We start from the raw sequence: 23,213 nt of genomic DNA, 5'->3' as shown, positions 1-23,213 counted from the left end.
AGAAAACGCCTTTTAGGTTTTTTTAATGCATCTTAATAATTTCCTGTGGAGTATTAATAAATTTGTTTTATGCATTATATCACTGCCAGTGTCTGGATGAAGGGCAGGGGTGGGGTCAGCAGTCTCTGCTGCAACCTCTGACTAGTTGTAACAGAGTCCAGATTAAATATCAACCTTATCAGTGTCACCCTGACACATGAATAGGATCTCCTACCTCTTGCAATGTGTTGATATCCACACCATCTCCTTGAATAACTCTGAGATATGGTGGCAACAACTTATAGCCTTTTGAATTCTCTGTAATGGGAAACCTCTTCCCCAAGATCTCCAACACCTATTGAAAAGTGGAAAGAAGATAGTTCAAAATGAAAATAAAAATCTGCCATTCCGATAAAGAAAGAAATTTCCACACTTGAGTAATGCTTTTTCTAAAAAATTAATATAAGTCCATCAATATACCCACATAAACATGCTCTAAATCTATCCACACACACAAAAAAAGCATGCCAGCCATTGTGGTGGATGCCCTTAAAGCAGTCACAGACAATATGGTCTTTAAGAAGTGGCACCCAAGAGCTAATCAGAACCATGCTTCCACCCTTTCTCCCTTTGCTTGTCGTGACTTTTTGTTATTAAATGTGTCAGCTGAAGATCCTGCTCTTCTTTTGCCCTCCTTTGAGATGGTGGATGAGCGTTTCAGTTTTTTATGATTTTGTAAGCCACAAATGGTTAAAATGAAACACTTCAGCTAGGAGATTTTCTTATCAGCTCTGATAAAGATCATTCAGAGTTCCTATTTGTGATACGCCACTTACCCCAAAGGGAAAAAAAAAAAGTGTTAAATCTGCATAGATCTAATTTGATAGAGTAACATTGCCTCAACCTTCTTACTTGGACAGTGGTGACAGTTACTCAAATTCAGAGGTATCAACAGCTTTTATTATGAAACTGAAACAATCATTATGCTTTCTAAAGAGCAATAAGGCAAGAAACATTTTTCTGTGTGGACTCTGCCACTGACTTAAATGCACATATTATTAAAGAGAGAAGAGGGCTATACATGTATTTATAGCACAAAAATAGTGAATTACATTAACATGGGATGCCAAGATACCTAAACTTAGCAGTAAGAATTGTTATTGGCCTGGCATTTACTAGCACTGAAGTGGTTTCCCATTGCATTTCAGTGATAAAAGTTTCTCTTTATAAAAGCATTCCAACATCACTACATCAGCAAAACTGGTAACTTGCAAAAAGCTTCAAGAACCATATGCAAGAATGGGATTGATGAAAAACAGGAAACTATTTGGACTGCAAAAGAGTTTCCATATATATACACTGAGGTGAAGTAAACATTTACATATTTCATAGGTCCCAATCAGCCAGCATCAAATACATGCAATGAATACCAAGTTAGAGCCTTATACATTTGCTAGCCAGTCATTACAAAAACCCAAACAATTGCCCTCCCAATCTTGTACAGAAATGGCTTCAAGAAAGGATTACCTTTAGAACAGTGTCAAGGGGATTCCCAGAATCTGGTCTAATAATAAGTGGTGCCTCTGGACTTCGGGCTTCAATTATATGCCTTAGGTCATCACCCCATATTTTTTCACAAGCATTGTAAATGTCATAGCTGTCACTAACCACAGATACAGGCACTGAAGAAAACTGTGTTACTATGTGTTCAAAAGCATCTTTTTCATGATCTTTTCCCCAAGCTGTTATGGTACTGCAAAGGTAATTGAAAAACTCACATTAGAATTGCATTTACATGTCATTCTGTATTTCCTACCAGCAACAGCTCAGGGCAATGATAAGCAGTATGATTACATGACAGCAGAAACTATGTGCTTATCAGCTCTGTGTTGCATGGATTATAAATACACCATATACTAAATCAACAGACTTCATTCAGACAGTTAGGGAACTACAGAGGCAAGAACAGAACATCTGCTCTGACAACTTCATGCTACAAAATGGAAAGTCGAGAACGAAGCACCTCACCATGTGTTAGAAAAATCTAAAGAAGGAAACAGAATTTATTGTCTTTTTTAACAATGATATAAAACAAATATTCTCACTTATACAAACAGTCCTCCAGAGGAATCTGAGAGCATTACCCTTGGTACAAGGCCACAGGAGAGCACATAAACCAGAGCTGCTGAGAGGAGTAGTAAATTACTGAATGCAGTTGATCTGCAGTAGCTGCTCAGACCAGCTGACATAATTGACTTTAGTAACTTGTGCGCAAAGACCTAAAAATGCTCTCATGCACAACATAAGAGTCAGTGGGCATTGAATTTTTACCTTAAAATTCCAGCATTATCTGCTGTGTGGCCAAGTCTCAGATCATGACAGCAGGGAGACAAACAAACTTTATTTCACAGAGGTTGGTGCAGTCTCAGAAGAGCCCTATGACATGCCAGGGCAAGCACCATGCTCACAACACCACCCTGTATTGGAGGTTGTGGAACAGTAAAACAATTCTGTAAAAATTTGGGCCTCTTGCATGAGACCCTTTTTGTATTAACATGGAGAGGGTGACTGCAGTCACATTTGGTGGTGCAAACTTTAGGCAGGGCAGTTTAAGCTCTCTGCTCTAATGCCACCACTTTAATATCCTGGGCAAAAGACACTTGATCTTGACTCCACGTGTCTCTTGTTTCATTACACAAAATGTTATAGTAGTTCTGCTCTTCAGAAATTTTAGACAAAAACTGTCACATCAATTGGTCAGGCAGGAGTTCTAGAGCAGCACTACAACAACGGTATAAAAATTTCTATGTAGAAGTGCTGCTTTAAAGGTGATCACTACCCTACAAGGGCTATTCATGTAAGCCTTTCTTGCAACCCTAAGTGAATAACAACTATTTAAAAGCAACAGTAAATATTTAACTGGGTTTTGTGCTCACTGTGAAACACACTAACAACCTTGTTTTATATTCTCATTTCAGTGCGTAGACATGCAACTGAAATTCAAGGATTTGCATTCACTGCCAACCTTGTACAGGACATGGATTTGAAAAAAAGTAAGAGCTCTCTCTCTCAAATGTTTGAGATCAGTTTCCTTACACTTGAAAACTCATTCACCATTCTTAGTGATACAGCAAGGATTTACCATTACAGGTTACACTGATGGGAAGCTTGAGAGCAACTGCCTCTTCTGGAGGGAGAACATGGACAGTGAGAGTCCAGAACTGCAACTCAGAGTTTGTCAATTTATGATTTTATATTTACAATAAAATTTGAAGTTCATAACTTGAATCCTCAATATCTATAGACTATAAACCTTCAAGCTTATTCTAAAAAGACATTGATAAGAAAGAGTTAAAAACATTTAAAATATATTTATAGCTAAGAGCAACCATGCTACTTATGTGCCCCTAGAACATAGAGAGGCACCAGTACAGAACTGCAGCTTCAACAGCTGGATCAGTCATGGCTAATACTGTATGTCAGGATACACAGAGGGGTAAGAAAATAATTACATTTTGTTAAGCTATTCTTAGAAAGGCTTAGACTAGTATCTTACCTGTGTTCAGCAGCTGGAACAGAATATCCTGGAACTGGATCTTTTGTACCATAGTACTTTTTAATTAATGCAATTCCTGCTACAGTGTCTGTTCCTTTGAAGTTCACCAAGTGAGCTGAAGCTCCTATTCCTGCAGTCTGAAGAGGATGCAACTGTCAGTTTCCATGCCAGATACAGAAGCCTCCAGTCACCACCCAGCACTAGTTTGTAACAGCAAGACTGACTCAATTCCCACTTCACCAATATTCCCTTCATTCACTTACACTGGGAAGACAGAGAAAACCTCTCCCAGTCCAGTGCTCAGAGTTCAGACATTGTATCCAAGCCCTCCACACTTAGCCCAAACGCAGTGCTCTGTGCATTCACAACTTCAGGGCAGAACAGGGCCACAGAGGTTAACAGGCATCTACAACTCCTCATAGCTAGGAACAATCAGACTTTTCCAATTGTCAGACAAGCAGTTTTACCTCTTGTGAAGAAACTCCTCTGTAGCCAAAGTCATGCAGTTTATATTCCAGTCCTTCCAAGCTGCCTGAAGTCTCCAGCAAATATTTGGCCAAAATCTTTTTCTGCTCTCTAGAGTTTGTAGCCACTGTGATTGGGTACCATGACTGCACAAGAATTGTCTAAAACAAAATCCATCATATTAGTTGCATATTTGTTTAGAGCATGACGATGCCCAGCTGGCGTTTATTCAGACACAAAAAGGTCTATTTATTTTCATTCCCTGTTCAGAAAGTACTGATGCCTCTAACAGTTTGCTTTAGGGCTTAAGTAATTAGCCTTTATAAGGTAGGCAAGGCATTGACCTTCTCAGGAGTTATCACTAGCAAGCCACAGACACACAGTTCCCCCATCCTCCTTTTTTATGGATAAAAGTACTGCTGTGAACTTCCTGTACAATTATTATGATCCCTTGCCAGGTGGGGGAAAAAGGTCTATGTAAGATGACTACAGAAAAGAATTAAAATAGAAAATGAAAGTTGCCAGAGATTTCCCATAAAGCAATACAGGATTCAACATTGAATTTAAGTGCATTAATATTTACTTAGAAAAAAGGTGTTAAATTTCCAAAACTTACCTCAATCCAATTTGTGAGCCAGTAGCACTCTGGATCTGTGTTTTCTACTGTGAAAAGAACATTTCCTCTGGGAATTACAGAGCCTTCAGGAACAGCCTTTATTTCTATGGGAAGATGGCCATCATATTTCTGTGTAAGGAACAGTAATGTTGTTAGACAACAGGAAAGATTAGGGCTTACAGCTCTTTTATTTAACTGCAATGGGTAAAAGGCTATGAATGAATAAAAGCTTTCTTCTTAATTTCTTTCAACTCTAAAAATAAACCCACCACTCCAAATAAATTTAAAAATCTATATTTATGAAAAAAGGACAAAAATACTATAACTTAAAAACCAGTCTCTATCAAAACAAATGATGGTTATCAGTTGTATTCCTTGAGCAAATTGTGCCAGAAAAGCCTAAGCATTCTTTAAAAATACCTAAGTTCTACCCACAGATTGAGAAATAGTTACTACTCATTTTCTTCAATGCTTTGACATGTAGTAAGCTAAAAAGAGTTTAGCTACTATTAGTACTTTTTTAAAATTCACTAGTTTTGCTTAGTATGAATGTGTGCTTTGTTCATTTATTACAGCAGGATCCATTTAATAACTATTTTAGAGAATATTTTCATCTTAATTACTTAAACTTCTTAAACATGAAGTCTTACACTGGAGTGTCACTCCTTTGTCAGTCTTTTATCCCCAAAGGACTAAACATTGTGTAAAATATGTCTTTTGAAAAAGAGTAACCCGCAAATAGCAACTCTAGAAGACTAATTGTAACTTTCTGAAAGAGCTCTGCAAGCTGTACTGGCAATACTGAAAATGTTTTGGATGGTAATATATTTTGACAGAAAGCTTCCCATGAGATATCCTGTTAAAGGCAACAAAAATTGCACCAGTTCAGAGAAATTACAGATTCATAAGTAGCACCAAAACATATTCTCCAGTACTCAACAGACATCAGAAATCTCTTCTATCTTACAGTTAAAAAGTTTATTCAAAAATGTGATAACCTGAAGCAAACTGTGTTTATATACCACACAGGGTCTAGTACCCAGATTTGAAGATAATAGATTAATGAAAGATAACAAAGCCTTCAAAAAGGTTCAAAATAATTTATTCATGATTCAGTAAAGGCAAAAGTATAGTTTAACGAAAAAAAAGAATGAAAAGATTTCAAGGTTGCTGTAGCTGTTGATTTTGCCCATGGAAAAAAACTATATGATCATACCATAGCTCTGTATTATTGCTCTTTGCAAAAACTTCGGATTGACTTGACTTGTACAACTCAGGACTTCCATCTCTATCACTCATCACTGATTCCTGCCAACTTCCAGCCTTCACACCTGCCCATTATTCTCCAGGAAATCCTTTTCTTTCTTCCAGCCCTTCACCCTATCAGTATTTACCCATTCATTTACTCCCAAGTACAAACCGATAGGTGAACATTTCAAACCCATCCTGGCACTTCACTCCCACAGCCACTGCACCCTCCACTTTCCCCACCTCACCTGAGGCACTGAGCTAGGAAGGAACAGTGGCACTGTGTGAACAAACACTGGAGCTCAGGGAGCAGGAATTCTGTGCACAAAGGGCACACCACACAGACTCAAAGAGTACCTACACTTCCACTTTGAGAGCCACCAGCACATGAGATCCAGACAAGAAAATCATGTTTGGGTTTTTATATATATAAATACAAACACACACACTTTTAATAAGAAAACCTGACAAAGGAATAAACATACACAGAAGGTATGCAAGAATGTTTGTTTTGACTAGAACAAAAGTTGAATGGACTCAGTCAAGCCACATTACAACTCAGTGAGGACAGACATGCAAAATTAAAAGGGTATTAATTCTGTTTATCCAAAGAGGGATCAAGCTTACTTTAACACAGATGAAAGCAGTTCACAACGTACAATGTAGCTTAAACACGAATATGGATTGAATTGAAATTTGTAGTTATTTGAACTGGATGCAAGTCCTCTACAAACTTCTCCATAACCCTCTCTTAGAAAACTTAGGCTTATTTGCCTTGTTGCCATTTGCAACACTTAGTTGAAAGTCACTCTTCTCTTGCACACCTATGGTCCACCCCAGTGGCAGGATGACATCAGATACATTAACAAAGAGATGCCACCATAAAAGTACATACAATTAGGGTATCCAGGGAAATATAAATGCAGAAGACTAAAAAAGGGGCTTTCAAATGCCAAAAATATGCACTCACCAAAACCCACAATGAAACTAAGCATTTAATTACTCTGCAGAGATTAGTACAGCTCTGATGAATGCTATTAGTCTGAATTTGCTGCTTTTACAGAGAATAGATGTTTGCGATTACTCGAAGTCTAACACTTTTTAAACAAAAGGGGAAAAGGATAATTGTGAAAAGACTAAAGTTGAAAGGTTTTGTGTGTCAGAAATGCTCAAGCCTTGTATTTTATAATAAAATTCAATATTCATATCTCTGAAAAATTTACAAAACAACTGAACAAAACGTGTATTTTCTTGAACTATTTATACACCCAAGAAGTGGCAATGCTTTCTGCATTAGAGCAAACACTGTAATGACTAGTTAGAGAGAGAAATGTAAATGATGCAGGCAAGCACTGAGTGCTGTATCACTCATGGAGAGCTGCCAACAAGCCCCCACTCACTCACAGGAGCTGGCTGGCAGCAGCCACAAATCCTTATTACCTGCAAAGCTGTATTTGGCATCTGAAAGCATGGAAATTACTTTTCTCTAAGGAATTACAATTATATGATTATTCTTTGACAGCTGCTACTCCCTGTACACTAAACATGAAAAGCTAAATTTATCCAGTCTTCACTATTAAGATTAAAAGGAGAGACTGCCATATTTATTCTACTGTTGATTCAGAAATCCTTCACAATGATCTCCAACTATTTTTGCGATTTTTTTTACCTCTAGAATATAGTTCCATCCCTTTTCATTGAAGACATCATCTTGAAAATGCTCCCTATATACTTCTTTGGCTTCCTTGATTTTCTCTTTGGTCACCACTTTACCTGGAGTTTCAGAAAGAGATTAAAGCTTAGAAACTTGAAATATTCATCAACTGATAAAATAAATAACAAAAGGTTCAGGCACAGCAAAGTTACTTTGCCTTCAACAGAGATATGAAGGAAACGTCAAATGCAGAATGCTTACATCATATTTTAATTTATTATACAGATTAGAAAGCTCAAGAAACCATGAGGGTAAAATACACTTGTGGTTTGCAGCTGACTCAGGAAAATTTTGAGATTGTTACTCTTTTATGACGGTCAAAAACCAGTCAAGAAGTTGAACAGCAGTGCTTTTCACAGAGGAATGTGTTGATTGTGCAAGCTGGTACATGCAGCAAGGACATATCCAGCACAAGGGTTAAGCTGTGCCATTGCAGAGGGAATCCCCATGGAGGGACTTTGCAACCAACCTTTGACTGACCACTTGTGCTTGGAACCAGCAGAATAACCACATTACATGAATAAGCATGCTGCTGGTGTAGGGCCAGTCATCTACCTTAGAGAACAACCCTCAGATTGCTAAGGACAAAAGAAATAAAAATATCCAGTGTTTTGATTATAATGACATTTCAGTCTTTGGTGGAATTGGCAGAGATGTTTATTAGATCAAGACAAAACCACACGATGTATGACTAAAGTTTTCCTTTACAGCTTGGCAGAAGGCAACAAGCACTCAGGTCAGAACAGGTGATATTTGTACATAAGGCAAAAAAAATCTTGAACAGCACCAAGGAATTTTCAGCTGTTACTCCTAAAATTATCAGTATAAAAATCACTTTCATATGTCGCTGCCATACTCAACGATCTAAGCTGAGGGCCATTCAAAATTTAAGGAAAATTAAAATTTAAGGAATTTTGAAACCATTATTGGTTTACACAGTAAACAAACCAGCAAATACAAAACTGAAGTTAATGCTCAAAATGCAAAATGTATTTTCCATCAAATCTTCTCTCTGCTTGTGACTATGCACAGCTTTGGTCTCTCCATTCATTCCAATTTTGCCCACTGTTGCAAAATGAATACCTTCTCATTTTTAATACACCACTGGCATAAATAAAGGCAGTAGAGAGATGTCTGAATTAAGAAGTTAATACCAATTTATGAGGGTGGATAACTTTTTTCACAATCACGTAAATAAGGTATTATGCATGTCACTACTTATGGTGTATCAGGATAACCTGGAACTGTTTCAACTGTAAGGTTACAAGCTTGAGAAGAAGTTAGACATTTAATTAGAGAAAAAGTTTTACTGGAATTTAAGACAGTTACCTTTTAAATATTTATTCAGAATGTACTGTAAGCCATAAAAAACTGTTTCTTCATATTTCAGTTTCTTTAATTTGGAATTTTCAGTCTTCTTTTCACGACATTCAAAGTAGGAATATACCTTGCTTGTGTTAGGTGGATATTGCTTGTAGTGTGTAACCTACATCAAGAAAAAATTCAGTAAGAACTCAAAACATCACTACAAAGCACAAGAGAAATCATATTTGTACATTAAAGCTTAAAAGTAACTCGCAGCTCTTCTGAACTGTGGTTATTTATCCATTCACATTCTACACAAGTATTTACAGAATTTCCAGGTTTTTAAACACACTCAATTTTCAGTTCCAAGGACTGTCTTCCCTCTGTTATTCCTTGCTTCTTTATCAAGTCTTCTTTTCCTGAGGTTAACCTCCCCCTCCCCTGGTGACCTGGCTTTGATTGACTGGGAAAGGCACTGGCTGGGATTTTAGGAGCAGCACAGAACACCAATGTGCCAGGGCAGGTTTTGATCCACCACACCATGTCTAATAGCTACAGGAAGCACAAAATTCCATGCCACTACCAACACCTGCTTGAATCTGACTTCAGTTTTGCAGGCCACCGTCCCACAGCTCAGATAAACCCACCCAGAATGAAGAAGGCAGTGGCAATGGCCTTTACCCAAATGTGCCATTCCCCATGAGCAGAGTGGGTCTCTCAAACTCTGGTTACACCAAAGCCAGTTCACAAACCTGTTGCTGTCAGTAAAGCTGCTAAAATCTACCTGAGGTTTGTGCTTCCCTACAAAGTTTGCTAAATGGGCTTTTTTTCAAAATTTGAAAAAGTTCACATAAAGGAAGCATGAGAAGTTGCTGCCTGTGTGTATTACATGAAAACTGGCCACAAAACACACAATGTTATGCTGAATTCAACTATTACAGCTTTTCAGAGCTCCTGATAATAAATTTAGCCAGAAATTTACTTTGATTAATAACAGCATTTGAAACAAGTACGCTCTAAACACCTAAAACCTTAAGCCTGCAAAATTTCATCTCCTAATGTGTAAAAAGCAAAGTCCATGCAAAATCCTTAATTCCATACTGAACAAAAAGAATACACAATGACAGAAACTTGGCACTATCAATGTTTAAATTACAGAATACACAAATCAAGGTAAAGTACCCCCAAAGTTGAAGGTATCAAGAGTTTTCTTAAATTATGATGGGAAGTCTGTGAACAAGTCTATACATTCCATAAGGAAAAACCGTTCCTACAACTGAGAAAGCAGCACTGTACATCAGAACAAAATTCAAACGGTTGGGAAATCCTGTGTGAATTTTTTTCAAACTCCATATTTACAAGTTAGAGTGTCAATCCATGATATGTTTCCTGCTGTTACTTACTCAAAATGACCTTAAAAATTTGTTTCTAATACCACAAGGAATTGGAAAAGTGATAGTTTTACTGTTTCTTCCTTCTCGTCCTGATATTTTTTAAACATATCCCTGACATTCTCAAATAAAAATATTTGAAGGATGCTTTACCTGTATTCCTCAAACTGTACATTAAAGGATTTTAAAATTACAGTTTCCCTTCTCCTCTCAAATGTCATTTAAATTGAGTATTTGACTCAGATTGGACAATGAACTACTCAACTGAATTTCTGGTTCTCCTATACCAGCACAAGGCTGTTATCGTTGTGTTTCCAATGCTGCAAGGAAACATTCAAGGAAGGTCAATTTAAAGATCATTCCATTGTCTTTGCTTGTATGAGGTTTACAAGGCCAATCAAATAAAACCCAAGCTTGTCATTGCACGTTTTATGCCCGGCCTTCAAACAAAGCATGGCACCACAGGCATTTAATGGAGCACAAACCTCTTCTGTTACAATTCCACAGCCACTCAAAAGCAGAATGCCTAAGAGTAGCAATGCTAGACCCAAAGACAAAACCTGGCTTTTAGATTTAGTTCTAGCTATTAATAAATGTCTCGCTTCACAAATTATAACATGCCCTTTCTAGCTCTGTGCAGAACTTCCAAGAAGTAATCACACTGCCAGCTCAAAGAAAACTCTCTGCATATCATCACATTTAAAGGAAAATAAAATCCCTGCACAAAACAAAACACACACACCCACCATCCTTTCTTCTTTACTATGGAGCAGACAAAAATAGGCTCCATTTCACTCCATGTCTTTCTATTGAGTGGGTATATGAACACACACATATTGTGTATGAAATTGTATTGAATGCACTCTAAGAAAAAGATCCTGTAACAAATCCTTAGAATGTTCATGCACTGTAAAGACGCAGTGTGGAAACTCCTCCCCTCCCACTGGTGCCACCAAGATAAGTTACAGCAACCTCATGAAAAATTCTGCTCAATTTTACAACTGGTACTGGACTTTTGAGTTTGTGATTTCAGAGCAAAGGCTCAACACAGAGCTCAGCAGCTGCAAGTGTGCACAGCAAATGTCCCAGGACCAATTCTCCACATGAATATCTCAGTTCCTTGTGGCAAGCTCCAGAGCAAAGCAAAGCAATGCTGCTGTACTCATCATAACAGTTCGAACAATGAAAACTATACCTGCATGAGATGGGATACTCAGGTTTCCTTAAAAAGTTTATACAACTTACCAATATGGGGAAGTTACTGAAGCCAACACCTACATTGTAATGAAAATCTGAATAAAACTCACATCTTTAAAATATATTAGACTTTGACAGTGTCATGGTTTGAGCCTGGCACAGAGCCAGTGCCCCCCCATGAAAATGCCTCACCCTGGTGTCTGCTGTGAGATGTGACCAGGAATAAGCAAAACAGGCTCTAACTTAAACATAAAGAACACTTTATTACTTAAACTACAGGAAAATAGGGAAAGACTATAAGGAAAAGAAAAAAAAAGAAATTGAAAACCTTACAAAAAAAAACTTTCCTCCTCCCCACTCCCTGACTTTCCCAATCCGATACATTCTCCCAAATCAACTGCCCAGCCTTGGCCCCACACTTTAGTATACTCAAACTGCAGTTCATGAAGAGGAAAGGAGTCCTTCTTGTTCCATAGGCTTCTCCTGGAAACACACTGAAACCTCGTGTGCTTCCTTGTCACTTCGGCACCGCCCGGAAAAAAAGTCCTTTGCCGCTTGTGACATCTTCCTTCCATGCCCAGTGCTCTCACCACTGACGGCATGGACCAGAGCTGCTTTTAGGGTTGTCTTTCAAGGATGCCTTGTCTCACTCCAAAAAGGCACAGTCTCTGCTTTGGGACATCTGTCCCCCCCATATTTTTCCAACCCCCTGGGGCCGGGGGGTCCTCACGAATGAACCCTCCTGGTTTTGAGGCACTGCCTCCCCCTAAATGCAGTCTGTGTCACAGGAACAACTGAGTCCATGGCCACAAGAAAAGTCCAGCCAAAAGGCCACTCCAAATCATCTCTCCCCATCCAATCATCTCCACGTTCTTCGGGCCAGGTCCTTGTCTCATCTCATCTCTTATCTCCCTTCTTATTCAGCTTCGAGGAGGATTAGCATTTTTGCAAGGCCCCAATCATGAAAGAAAGGGTTAAAAGTTTTCAGTCTCTGTCTATCTCAGAATGCTGGTAGAATGCTGGTACTCCACAGGTGCTGCTGCTCCACCGGCCAGGCTGCCCTCTTCCCTCCCCTTTCTCCTCCTGGGCGGCTGCTATCACATTCAGACGCCGGCTCTCCTCTCTCTCCCTCCTGGGGGGGGGGAATGGCTGCCCGATGTCTCTTGGGGCTCCCCCACCCTTCCATCCTTGAGAGCTTTCTCACCCCCATCTCTGTCCAGGCCCCGGGCCTACCGCATGGCTGCCCTCCCCCGCCCAGCAGCAGCGGCTGGGCTGGACGGGGGAGAGATCTGACCTCTTCGCCGCGACGTCCCAAGAGACCGTGCCAAGGGCAGTGCCCTGCTTTTAACCCCTGTGTATTCTCGGAGGTGTGTCCAAACCCCACTGGCTACACCGGGTGCCAGTCTCAAACCCAAAACCTTCATTGGTTTGACCACAGCTTCCCAGAATTCCCACTCCTTCCTGGTCAAACCACCACAGACAGTTCAAAGGCATCTCCTCCTGCTATATGTTTCTCTCTGTCACAATGGTTACAGGCCCAAATTAACTTAGGGTGCACAGTGCACCCACTGAGCTGGTGCCACCTTTTCTCATTGCATTTAAGTACATTCTTTTAGGGACTTTATTCTAGCTCTGCTTTAAAGCATGATCACAAAACACTGTGCTCTGGCTGCAAAGCAGAACTTGAGAGCTGCAATCAGGATGAAATGCCAACAGATTTATCCTCTATATTGCATACCTGGGGACACAGCTCCTCCTGACTACCTTGCTGACAGCTTCAACCTAAAAAAAAACTCCACTCAAGTTTCTCAAGCATTGCATCACAGGTTTAGCTATCTTTTCTGACATAAGATTAGATCCTAACCTGAAAATACATACTAGCTAGTGTCCAGAAGATAGTTACTCCTAGGGATTAAAACATATATGAAAGTTTAGTGTTTGACAGAAATATAATTTTATTGATTAAGTTGCTGTAAGTACTTGAAGGAGATAAGGAACTAATTTTGCAAGTCACATGTGTAGTATTCAATTATATTCTTCACACATTAAAATCTATTTAAACAGTGAAAATACACATCCCTAGCAATTAAAATATTTACATCTGAGCAAACCTAACAGCTATAATTTTAAAGATGCTTCTTTTGACATTCCACAAAGTTGTTACTTTTACCCACAAATCTGAGACACCCTTTTAAATATTACTCAATATTTAAAGGCACAATCACAATCTTAAAAGTACCACACTTCCCAACCACTGGCTACTTGAAGGGGGCTTATAAAAAAGATGTGGACACACTTTTTAGCAAGGCCTGCAGCAACAGGGCAAGGACTGATGGTTTTAAACTAAAGGAGGGTAGATTCAGACTATATATAATAATTGTTTTGCGATGGAGTTAGTGAAACACTGGAGCAGGTTGCCCAGAGAGCTGACAGATGACCCATCCCTGGAAACACTCAAGGTCAGGCTGGATGAGGCTTTGAGCAAACTGGTCTAGTTGGAGATGTCCCTGCTCACTGCAAAGGGGCTCGACTAGATGCCTTTGAAGGTCCCTTTCAACCCAAAGCATTCTTTGATTTTGTTATATAGGTGTGTAAGAAGTTAAGCACAAGACCCACAACCCCTGCTGAGTTATCTGGCCATCTTTTTGCTCCCAAGCCCTCAGACAGGGCACCATACTGATCAGGAATATCTGCCCACAAGATGTCACAGCAGCTGACTGTATTAGCTGTCATTTCTAGGCTTCTACATGGGGGAATAATGCCCATCTGCCACAGTGGTGGCCAGGAGGCTTGGCATGTAGTGAAATGCCTGGTGGTGCAAAAAGAAGTGTGGAAAAAAGGTCAAGGTCCAGGAGTGGGAATAGTTCACAGAAGACACAAAGAATGCAATTGAAAACAAAACAAATCAACAAGAAAAAACCTGACACAACACTAAAAGGCACTTGGACAATGAAAACTATGCTTCAAAAAATGCCTGATCTTTGCTGTCTGATGAAGACTTGCATCTTTCTGTATCCTACAGGAGAGTAGAAAGAACAACCAGAGGCAATGTACAATATTTGATATTAAATTTTATGTGACTTGAGAGATTAAGGCAGTATTGATAACTCTATGCTTTCAGTTAGGGGATGACAGAAACAGGACTTGTACAGATAAGTAGCAGTGACTATAAAGTCAGTAGGAAATCCCTTCTCTTCAGGAAGAAAAAAATCCCTAACCAACAAACAGAAAAGCAAACAAAAGCCTCTACTGTGATTAAGAGACCCTTACAAGAAAACAACTCTCCAAAGTATCTTCAAAGGCCTTTTGATGTTTAGTTCAAAGGCTGTGGTTTAGGTTTTGTCTATAAAACATATGACAAACAGCTTTGGCACTACTACCTACAAGATTATGTACTATGACTGAAATAGAGCACTTTTATTCCAGTTGTGATAGCTCCTTGTTTAATTTAATGCAAATAAAGGTATATTCTGCACAAAGAATATTTTCAACAAGGACTACATCTATTTAATTAAATCAAGGGTTTTTTTGAGGAAAAAAAGCATGAACCACAAATTGCATTTAGATCATAAAAAAACTACCCCAAACATTAAGAGTTAAATTTTAAGAAAAGGGAGTTAATGGGTATTCAACATAAAATAGAGATGACTGAAGTAAACACTGCATTTTTCTAAGCCAGATAAAAAGATATTTGGCATAAAAATATAAATATTCTTACAATCTACAAGCTTTGTTGTACAGGATATTGTGACAAATTTACTTTAAAAGGTTATTTAAGCCCATGTAATTCAACCATTTGAAAATATGGGAAAAACAGATAAGACATGAGAAGTCAGGTGTGGCAAAAATCTCCACTGGTGGTAATTCCTGATGCTCCCCTAGGCCAGATGCCAACATGAACCATCAGAAAGATGCTTCCAAGCCCTGTCTACAGTGGAGAAAGCAAACCCCCAAACATTTACCCAGCATCATCTTGCCTGCACTGTAACTCTCATGTGACAAGATGATACCAGTTCAAGTGAGACAGTATTTGAACTTTCTGGAGCTATTTTGGAAAATCCTTAGTGCTGAATGAGTACAGAACAACCTGGCCACTGCACCCATGGTGCCACAGAGCCACAATGAAGACTCAGAGGGACAGGAGGCAGGTTAAGCAGGAGTAGCATGGCCTGGGCTCGAGGCCACTTGGCCAGGACACTGCAGGCTCCCTGTCACAGGGGCCAAAGCACAGGCTGGGCACTGCACTGCAAGAGACATCTGGGGGGTCCTCACCCCCAGGATGCCTTACTCACTCCCAATGCCTTACCCAGCTTCTGTGCAGTGGTACTGCTGGTATTCACACCAGGGAGACTTCTGCAAAGACCCCAAGACTTCCATGAGTTGTGGTATTACATGTTATTTACAAACATCATGGAAAAAGGCCATGGATGCAATACTGTTTTACCTACACCTTTAGGAGATTTAGCCAACAGAGCAGCTAAAAGCAAAGTCTGCCAACAACCTACAGGGAAAACAGCATTATTAGCAACAATAAGGAGATGAAACAGGACTTAGAGCAGTCTCTTTCCCCCTATGAGATATACCTCACTGAGATGAGGTAATTAACAGCAGTGATAAGGCATTGTGACCCTCTTCAGGAAAAAACCCAACACAACTGTGACTAACAGTTACATTCAACAGGGATGCTTTGGCAGCATTCAAGCAATCATAGAAGGAATCCACACCACGACAGTGGAAATGAAAACCAAACCAAAAGCCAGTATGGTTAAATGATAAATTTATTTGAACAAGAGAGGAAATGCCAGAAGAATCAATCTTTAATAATTCAAGAGAAAGGGCATCCAACAGCAGCAAGTAAAGTGCAAGGCATTCTTAAGTGAGTTAAAAAAAAAAAATCTAAGTCAAGTAGAATCTTACTATTTTGATTACACAAGCTTCAGATTACCATACGGGGGAAAAAAAAGCTTTAGAGAGACTCCAGGCCCTTTATTAGAATGCACAGGATTGAGACAATGTGCAAGAACCAAAGTGAGAACATTGGGAGATATCAGCTCTTCGGAGATGAGAGATAAGCTAACAGAGGTTATGGCTGAATGATGACCTTCTACCACTTCTAATGTCTCCATATTTGAGTTCATCCATCATTTCTTATGTGCGTATTGAAAAATAAGAGGACAAGAGGTGAGGAAAAAAGTTAAGAGACCAGTCAGTACTATGAAAAATAAGGAAAGCACATGCAAGCAACTGAATTCCTATGGAAGCTGCACATTACAGCAGAGATGCTGTACATGACCAGGTCCACATTCATTTAAAGCACAAGGTTAATTGTAAGCACTAGAACTAAATGTGTTCTAAATTTCTCAGACAAAACACAGAGCTTAAAACCAGCCACACTTTGCAGCTGATTGCTTTACCACTAAAGACTTTCATGGTTTTTGCTGTGGTTTAACCCCAACTGGCAACCAAGCCCCAAATGCCACTCATTCACTCCTCCTAGTGAGACGGGGAGAGAATCCAAAGGGTAGAAGTGGAAAACTCATGGGTTGGGATAAAGACAGTTTAACAGGGAAAGCAAAACTTCTCTGCATGTAGGCAAAGCAGAACAGGGAATTCACTCATCACTTCCCACGGGCAGGCAGGTGTTCAGGCATTCCCAGAAAAGCCGGGCTCCAGCCTGTGTAGCATTTAGTGGGGAAGACAAATGCCACTACTCCAAACGTTCCCCCCTTTACTCCTTCTTCCCCCAGCTTTATTCACTAAGCCTGATGTCATGTGGTATGGAATATCCCTTGGGTCAGCTGGGGTCAGCTGTCCTGGGGTCCCCTCCCAGCTTCCTCCTTGCTGGTGGGATGGTGTATGGGGCAGAAAAGGCCTTGACTCTGTGCAGGCACTACTCAGCAAAATCAGAAATATCCCTGAATTATCAGCATTGTTTTCAGCACAAAACCAAACCATAGCCTCATACCAGCTACTAGGAAGAAAATTAACTCTATCTCAGTCAAGCCAGCAGTTTTACATCCAAGACTATCACAAAAGAGATGACAAAATGTATTATGTTTACTGTCTACATCTGTCACTAGTCTGCTGTACTACTGCACACGCTGTGGTAAGTTTCCCGCTCCTTAATGAAAAAGGAAAAACATTTACTTTTCAACAATGAAAGTTGCAGTGGTTCTAGAAGGGCTGCTTCCCACTAATTTAAAAATTATCTGAATACTGTACAGTTGCAGTGCTCCTTTTGAGCAATGGTGTCTTGGGGTTTGTAACAGGACCATGTGACTGCAAATGAAAACTTGGAAAATTACGAAGCTAGACAGTGTGAAGACTGTGTCTTACAAGAGTGCTGAGCCAGATGCTTCCGATGCTTTGCACTGGCAGAATTACAGGAGATAACACTCACACTCCCACCACAAGATTTTAATTAAGAAAAAAACAGATATATGGGCTGTTGCACAGAGTATTTTGCAGTCATTACGTACTAGTCAAATCCAGTAGGCTAAAGAGTACTCATGTTTCTTCCTCACATACCTCTAGTCTTCTAAATAAAGAATACACAGGCTGTCAGAGCCTAGAATAAACACACACTCACGTGAAGGGCTTCAGAACTCAGTGCTCTCCTACATCCACACAGAGTAAAAAGTCATCTGAAGTGACAAATACTTAAAATTCAACATGTAAGGCATACAGAATTAAAACATACATTTTGGGTTTCCTTGAAGCATCCAGAAAGAAATTAATTCTGAAACAGATCTCATTTACAGTCCAGATAGCAAGTCAGCTCCTCCTAAGAGGTAACTGCATGGCAGCTTATTATAACTATCAGCTTAATTATGAAACATGCCAAGCAACAGTAACAGATCTAATTGGCAAAAGCAAAATAAGCTATTATTACTGCAGCAAACAAGGGTCAGTCAATAGCAGCTCATGGCCCATCCAACCCAGGCCTGGTCCGTGCCAGTCACGGCTGTCCTCCCACTGAACAGCACGGCTCTGCCAAGCTGATCCTCTCAACACAGTTTCAGACTACCTATACTCTGCAATATTTCTTGCCTGTGCAGAAATAAACAAATATAGGCTAAACAGAGCACTGGGAATCACAGAGAAAGAAAATGCAGAGGAGGTGTGTCAGCAATGTCAGACGAATGAGGCACTGAGGGCAAGGACCCTTTCACTGGGGAAGGGCAGAGAGTGAACAGAACCCCACTGTCTCAGAGGGACAAGACTGCTACAGAATACTGTATAATGTATATACAGCTAGCTGTATAGATGGAGCTGTATAAATTGTACCTTGCTGCAGACACAAGACTAAGACATCAGGCAACAGAAACAGCGATTTTCAAGGAGCCAGGTGATAGCCCCTCACTTGCAGTTTTCTATCAACAAGGATTTTAACTTCAAATAATTCCCCTTTTCAGTAATACCAAATCACCAGTAGAAAACTTCACTAATAGAAATGCCATTGCTCTAGTGCACATAAAGACATTGAGGTTCCCCAGATAACACTGCACTGATGAATCTCTTGAGAGTCTCATGATCAGAAGAATTAAAAGGACTGCTGTTACTTATCAGCATGTTGCACACACACTATACCAAATGCCCATGCCCAGACTCTGAGGGGATGGCATATAATTCCCAGCATACAGGAGGAATTATACTTTTGGGGTATTTGTAAAAGCTTAAAAATACAGAATAAAGTACACAGGAAGAAGAATCTAAGTGATGTAAAAAGATTTATCCTGTTATTGGGCTTAGAGATAAACTGTATAATTTGAAGCCCAGCCTCAAAATCCTGGAGCACTTGTACAATTGAGTAAGCTCCAGTCTATAAGAGAAGCTCAGTTCTGGAACCAGTGGATATTCACCTACTGGGAACTACTCCTGTCTAGGAATTCACTTTACTACTAGCAATCAGCATGATACTCAGCATTTTTCAAAAACACTTGAAAGATTTTGAAACTGAGTATTTAATAATCTCCATTGTTTAAGAGGAAATGTCCTATGATGCACATGCAGACAGGAAAATAGTGCAGGAGGAGGGGAGGCTGGATAGGCTCTCAACAGACAAATCTCTGCCTACTGAATTACTTTGTTTCTGAAACTGTATAGGCACTAAATCAGTAATGAGTTGTTTTTTTCATCCCAAATTTCCAAATGCAGCAACACAGCACTGGGACACTGGAGCTAGTAATCAAACTAACAAGTTGTGACAGACACGACCCTGAGACGCCACAACTTTTTTATTGATGGACAACTGCCTAAGCTGGGGTTGTACCACTCACTATGGTCTGCATACCATATGGTGTTTATGGCATTTAAACCTGTATGGCTTAAGTACCATACAGGTGTTTATTTCTACGTGATTTTTGTCATCAACATTAGCTTGTATGGACTGGCATCTACAGCTATTAGATCACCATGTAAACTTGTGATCCATGTTTTTTATCAGTCTAAATGTTATGTACAGACAGTTCTGCATACACAAACAGATGCTACAGCTGTGGATACAGCAGAACTATCTAAACAAAATAAAAAGAAAAGCAAAAATTCCCCAATCAACCATCACTGTTGTTTAATCGCTAATAGGAGTGTTTGGTAACTCCTGTAAAAAGCTTGACATTGCAAACTACGAGATATTTTAGTGCAGTTTTACTGAAAGTGCTCTCACTAAGTGAGTTTCATTGATTGGGAAACGCCAGTATCATCCAGGGAGCAGATAAGTGATGTTTGCTCATATTACCTAACAAGATAAAAGCAGCTACTTGTTTAAGCATTGTTCAGAGACACTGCATTTCCTAAGATTTGGAAAAAAGCATATGGAAAGACAGACAATTTGAATAGCCCTAACAAAGCAACTGAGGGGGGCAACTGTTCTAAATATAATATAAAATGCTCCTAAGCTGCCACAGAAAACCTCATCCAAATTCGGTTTTAAACTGGGAAAAAAACCCTAAAAAACACCTCAGGCCTTTATTTGACCTCTTTAAGACGTCTACCACTCCTAGAATGTTACCATGTCATACTATGAAACAGCAAACAAAACAGAAGCAAACTGGTTTTATGTCAATCCAGTGTGCTGAACTGCCACCAATCCTTGAGCACACCCAGAGAAATTAGAAAAAGTAGTGTAGATACTCTTTTAACCCAGGCCTGCAGTGTTTAATGTGATTAGTCTCAGACATGGAAAAAAAGTGCATCTTCCATATTTGAATAAGTTAGACAACAAACACTTAAACCTGGTTCATAAAGAGCACTGTAGTCAGATTACACCCGGAATGGAAGCAGCTTTGCAAGCCCTCAGTTGCAGCGACAGGATGCCCTGACTGAGCTGCTCCAAGATTTATCAGCATCTCCCAAAACACCTTCCCACAAACACCAACAACAGCTGTTAACTTTCTTTATGTCTTGATGCAACTTATAGTATTGATAATAATAACGAAAATAATAGTAATAGCAATAATAATATCACAAGTCAGCAACTACTGAGGTTTGTACCTTAGTAGTTACTCAGTAACAAGACCTGGTCACAACATAGCTTGTTGTGATCTTGTTGTTTGCTTTCTCAATTCCTCCATCCAGAAGTACCCTCATGCCTGAAAACTCATCCCAGCATCCCAACGCTTAAAGAGCTAAAACACAATAAATGCTTTACAACGACAACCAGGACTGTTACTTGTAGATTTGTTTACAACAACCTCGTGGACACTGCAACGCAGCTGCTGAAGGAAATAAGCGATCCCTGCAGCCTCGGAGAGGACGGCCACACGTGTCCAGCCCGGCGGGGGAGTCACAGGGGGGCTGTGCCCAGAGCCTGGATGCTGAGCGCTCCCATGAGCGCGGCACAGGGGCAGCTCCGGCCCGGGCACACGGGCTGCGAGGCACGGCCGGGGCAGGGAGCTCCGGCCCGGGCACACGGGCTGCGAGGCACGGCCGGGGCAGGGAGCTCCGGCCCGGGCACATGGGCTGCGAGGCACGGCAGGCGCTGCCGGGGCACAGAGCACCGGCGCGGGGCGCGGACAGGGCGCCTGCACTTTGTCACCGCTGTCAGCCCCGCTATTTCCAGGAAACGAAGGGAGGGCCGTGCGTGCGCCTCTCCGCTCTAACCTCCACCTTGCCGAGCCAATGTGACACCGCAGTGCCCAGAGCTAAGCACGGGGCTGGCGAACACGGATTTTGCGCCAGCCGGCTCCCGGGGCGCGCTGCATCGCCGCCAGGCGCACGGCCGCGGGCAGGAGCGGAGCACAGCGGGAGGGACGCGGCGCGGGAGAGGGAAGGAGCGGCTGCCCCGCGGCAGCGCCGTGCGTGCCCTCCGCGACCCCGGCCGGGGTGGGGGCGGGCAGCCCGGCGGGGCCGGACGATGCTCGGGGCCGGGCGGCCCCCGCCTCCCGCGTGCCCGCCATGGCCGCCCCCCGCGCCCAGAGGCGGCGGGATGGCGGCGCTTTCACTTTCTTTTCTGGCCCCGCCGCCGCCCCCAGGCTGCGCGGACCCCGGCACCCCGCGGGCAGCGACTCGGGGCTGCCGGAGGCGAGAGGGGCACCCCCGGCCGGGCCTGCGCCGTCCCCCCCGCACCGCCCGGGTGAGGCCGGGCACCCTCACCGGCGCCCTGGGGGATCTCCCGGCCTCGGCCAGGCAGGCAGAGGCCGGTGGCGGCGGGACCGGCCTGGCTCGGCGCCTCGCGGACGGCGCGCACCGGCGGGTCCGGTGTCCGCAGAGGTGACCCCCTCTCTCCCGCCCGGCTGTCCGTGCCCACCTTGTAGGAGTCGGTGGCGAGGAGGATGTTGAACTCGGCTCCCGCCGCAGCGCACTCCATGTCGCCGAGCCCCGGGAGGCGCCGCCGCCCGCACGGACAGAACCGGGCTCCGCCGCCACCGCTGGCGTTTTGAGCGGGGGGAGCACGGGGAGAGGGGGCGGGGCGGAAACAGGGGATCGCGGCCTGGGCGGGCGCGCGCGGGGACGCTGATTGGTTGGACCGCTCGGCCACCGAGGGCGGTTCCCAGACGTCACGGCGAGGGGGGCGGGGCCGGGGCGCCGCGGGGGCTCCTATTGGTCCTGCCGCTGGCCGGTGCAGGGGGAGGGGCGGGCGGGGAGCGTCCCGCGCCGCACGTTCTCTTTCATTGGGTTTGGGCGGGGCCGGCCCGGTGACGTCACCGCGCGGCCGGCGGGCGCCCTCTGGCTGTAGCAAGCGGCGCGCGCTCGGCTGAACGGGCGGTGGGGCTGAGGCGGGCGGGGGCGGTGCGCATGCGCAGTGGGGTCCCGGTTTCGGTTCTCGGCAGCCGCGGTTTCGGGGAAGGGGAGGCGGCACCGGCACCGGCACCAGCCCGGGCTCGGGGGGAGCCCCGCCCGCACCAGCACCCGCACCCGCTCCCGGCCGGGCCGAGTTCCTGGGCAGCCGCTGCGCTCTGCGGTCCCTTTTACCAGCGCCTGGGGCTGGTGCCGTGTGGGGAAGGACCTGCCGGCCTTCCCGAGCACCCCCATCTCCATCCACCCCCACTGCCCACGCTCTGCACCGGCTGCCTCCGTGGAAGAACGTGACACTTTTTGACAGAAATACTTCCGAGCATTCTTTACAGTTGCTGTCGATCGGGGATTACATATAAAATTACACCTGCTTTCCAAACAACTTACGTTGTTGTTCAATCATAAACAAATCCAAAAATTGTATGTTGTATCCATAACATCCCTGTGAGCTACATTAATTTGATTACCCTTGTGAGTCCCGGTTGACCTCAGCATGCTCTTGTTCTA

The 23,213-nt window shown here is 42.5% G+C and overlaps 1 protein-coding gene across 2 annotated transcripts in view; it reads right to left on the bottom strand.

Annotated features, from left to right (window-relative positions):
• Positions 1 to 22,490, bottom strand: part of NAMPT (nicotinamide phosphoribosyltransferase) — a 30,819-nt gene extending 8,329 nt beyond the window's left edge. Inside the window, exons 1-8 of one of the 2 annotated variants that reach the window (XM_064702859.1) lie at positions 22,219 to 22,490; positions 8,908 to 9,064; positions 7,534 to 7,637; positions 4,617 to 4,745; positions 4,003 to 4,161; positions 3,536 to 3,672; positions 1,507 to 1,732; positions 215 to 334 (exon numbers count right to left, since the gene is read on the bottom strand). In XM_064702859.1, the coding sequence (XP_064558929.1) occupies positions 215 to 334; positions 1,507 to 1,732; positions 3,536 to 3,672; positions 4,003 to 4,161; positions 4,617 to 4,745; positions 7,534 to 7,637; positions 8,908 to 9,064; positions 22,219 to 22,278 (1,092 nt within the window). In that variant the 5' untranslated portion in view covers positions 22,279 to 22,490. The remainder of the gene's footprint in view (positions 1 to 214; positions 335 to 1,506; positions 1,733 to 3,535; positions 3,673 to 4,002; positions 4,162 to 4,616; positions 4,746 to 7,533; positions 7,638 to 8,907; positions 9,065 to 22,218) is intronic. The other variant, XM_064702858.1, reaches the window with a different exon arrangement.
• Positions 22,491 to 23,213: the final 723 nt, after the last annotated feature.

Source organism: Zonotrichia leucophrys, chromosome 1A (genome assembly GCF_028769735.1).
Source record: "Zonotrichia leucophrys gambelii isolate GWCS_2022_RI chromosome 1A, RI_Zleu_2.0, whole genome shotgun sequence".
In the NCBI taxonomy this organism is placed as follows: Eukaryota; Metazoa; Chordata; class Aves; order Passeriformes; family Passerellidae; genus Zonotrichia; species Zonotrichia leucophrys.
The sequence above is the reverse complement of the archived record's forward strand: the minus strand, read 5'-3'. Positions and strand labels throughout refer to the sequence as shown.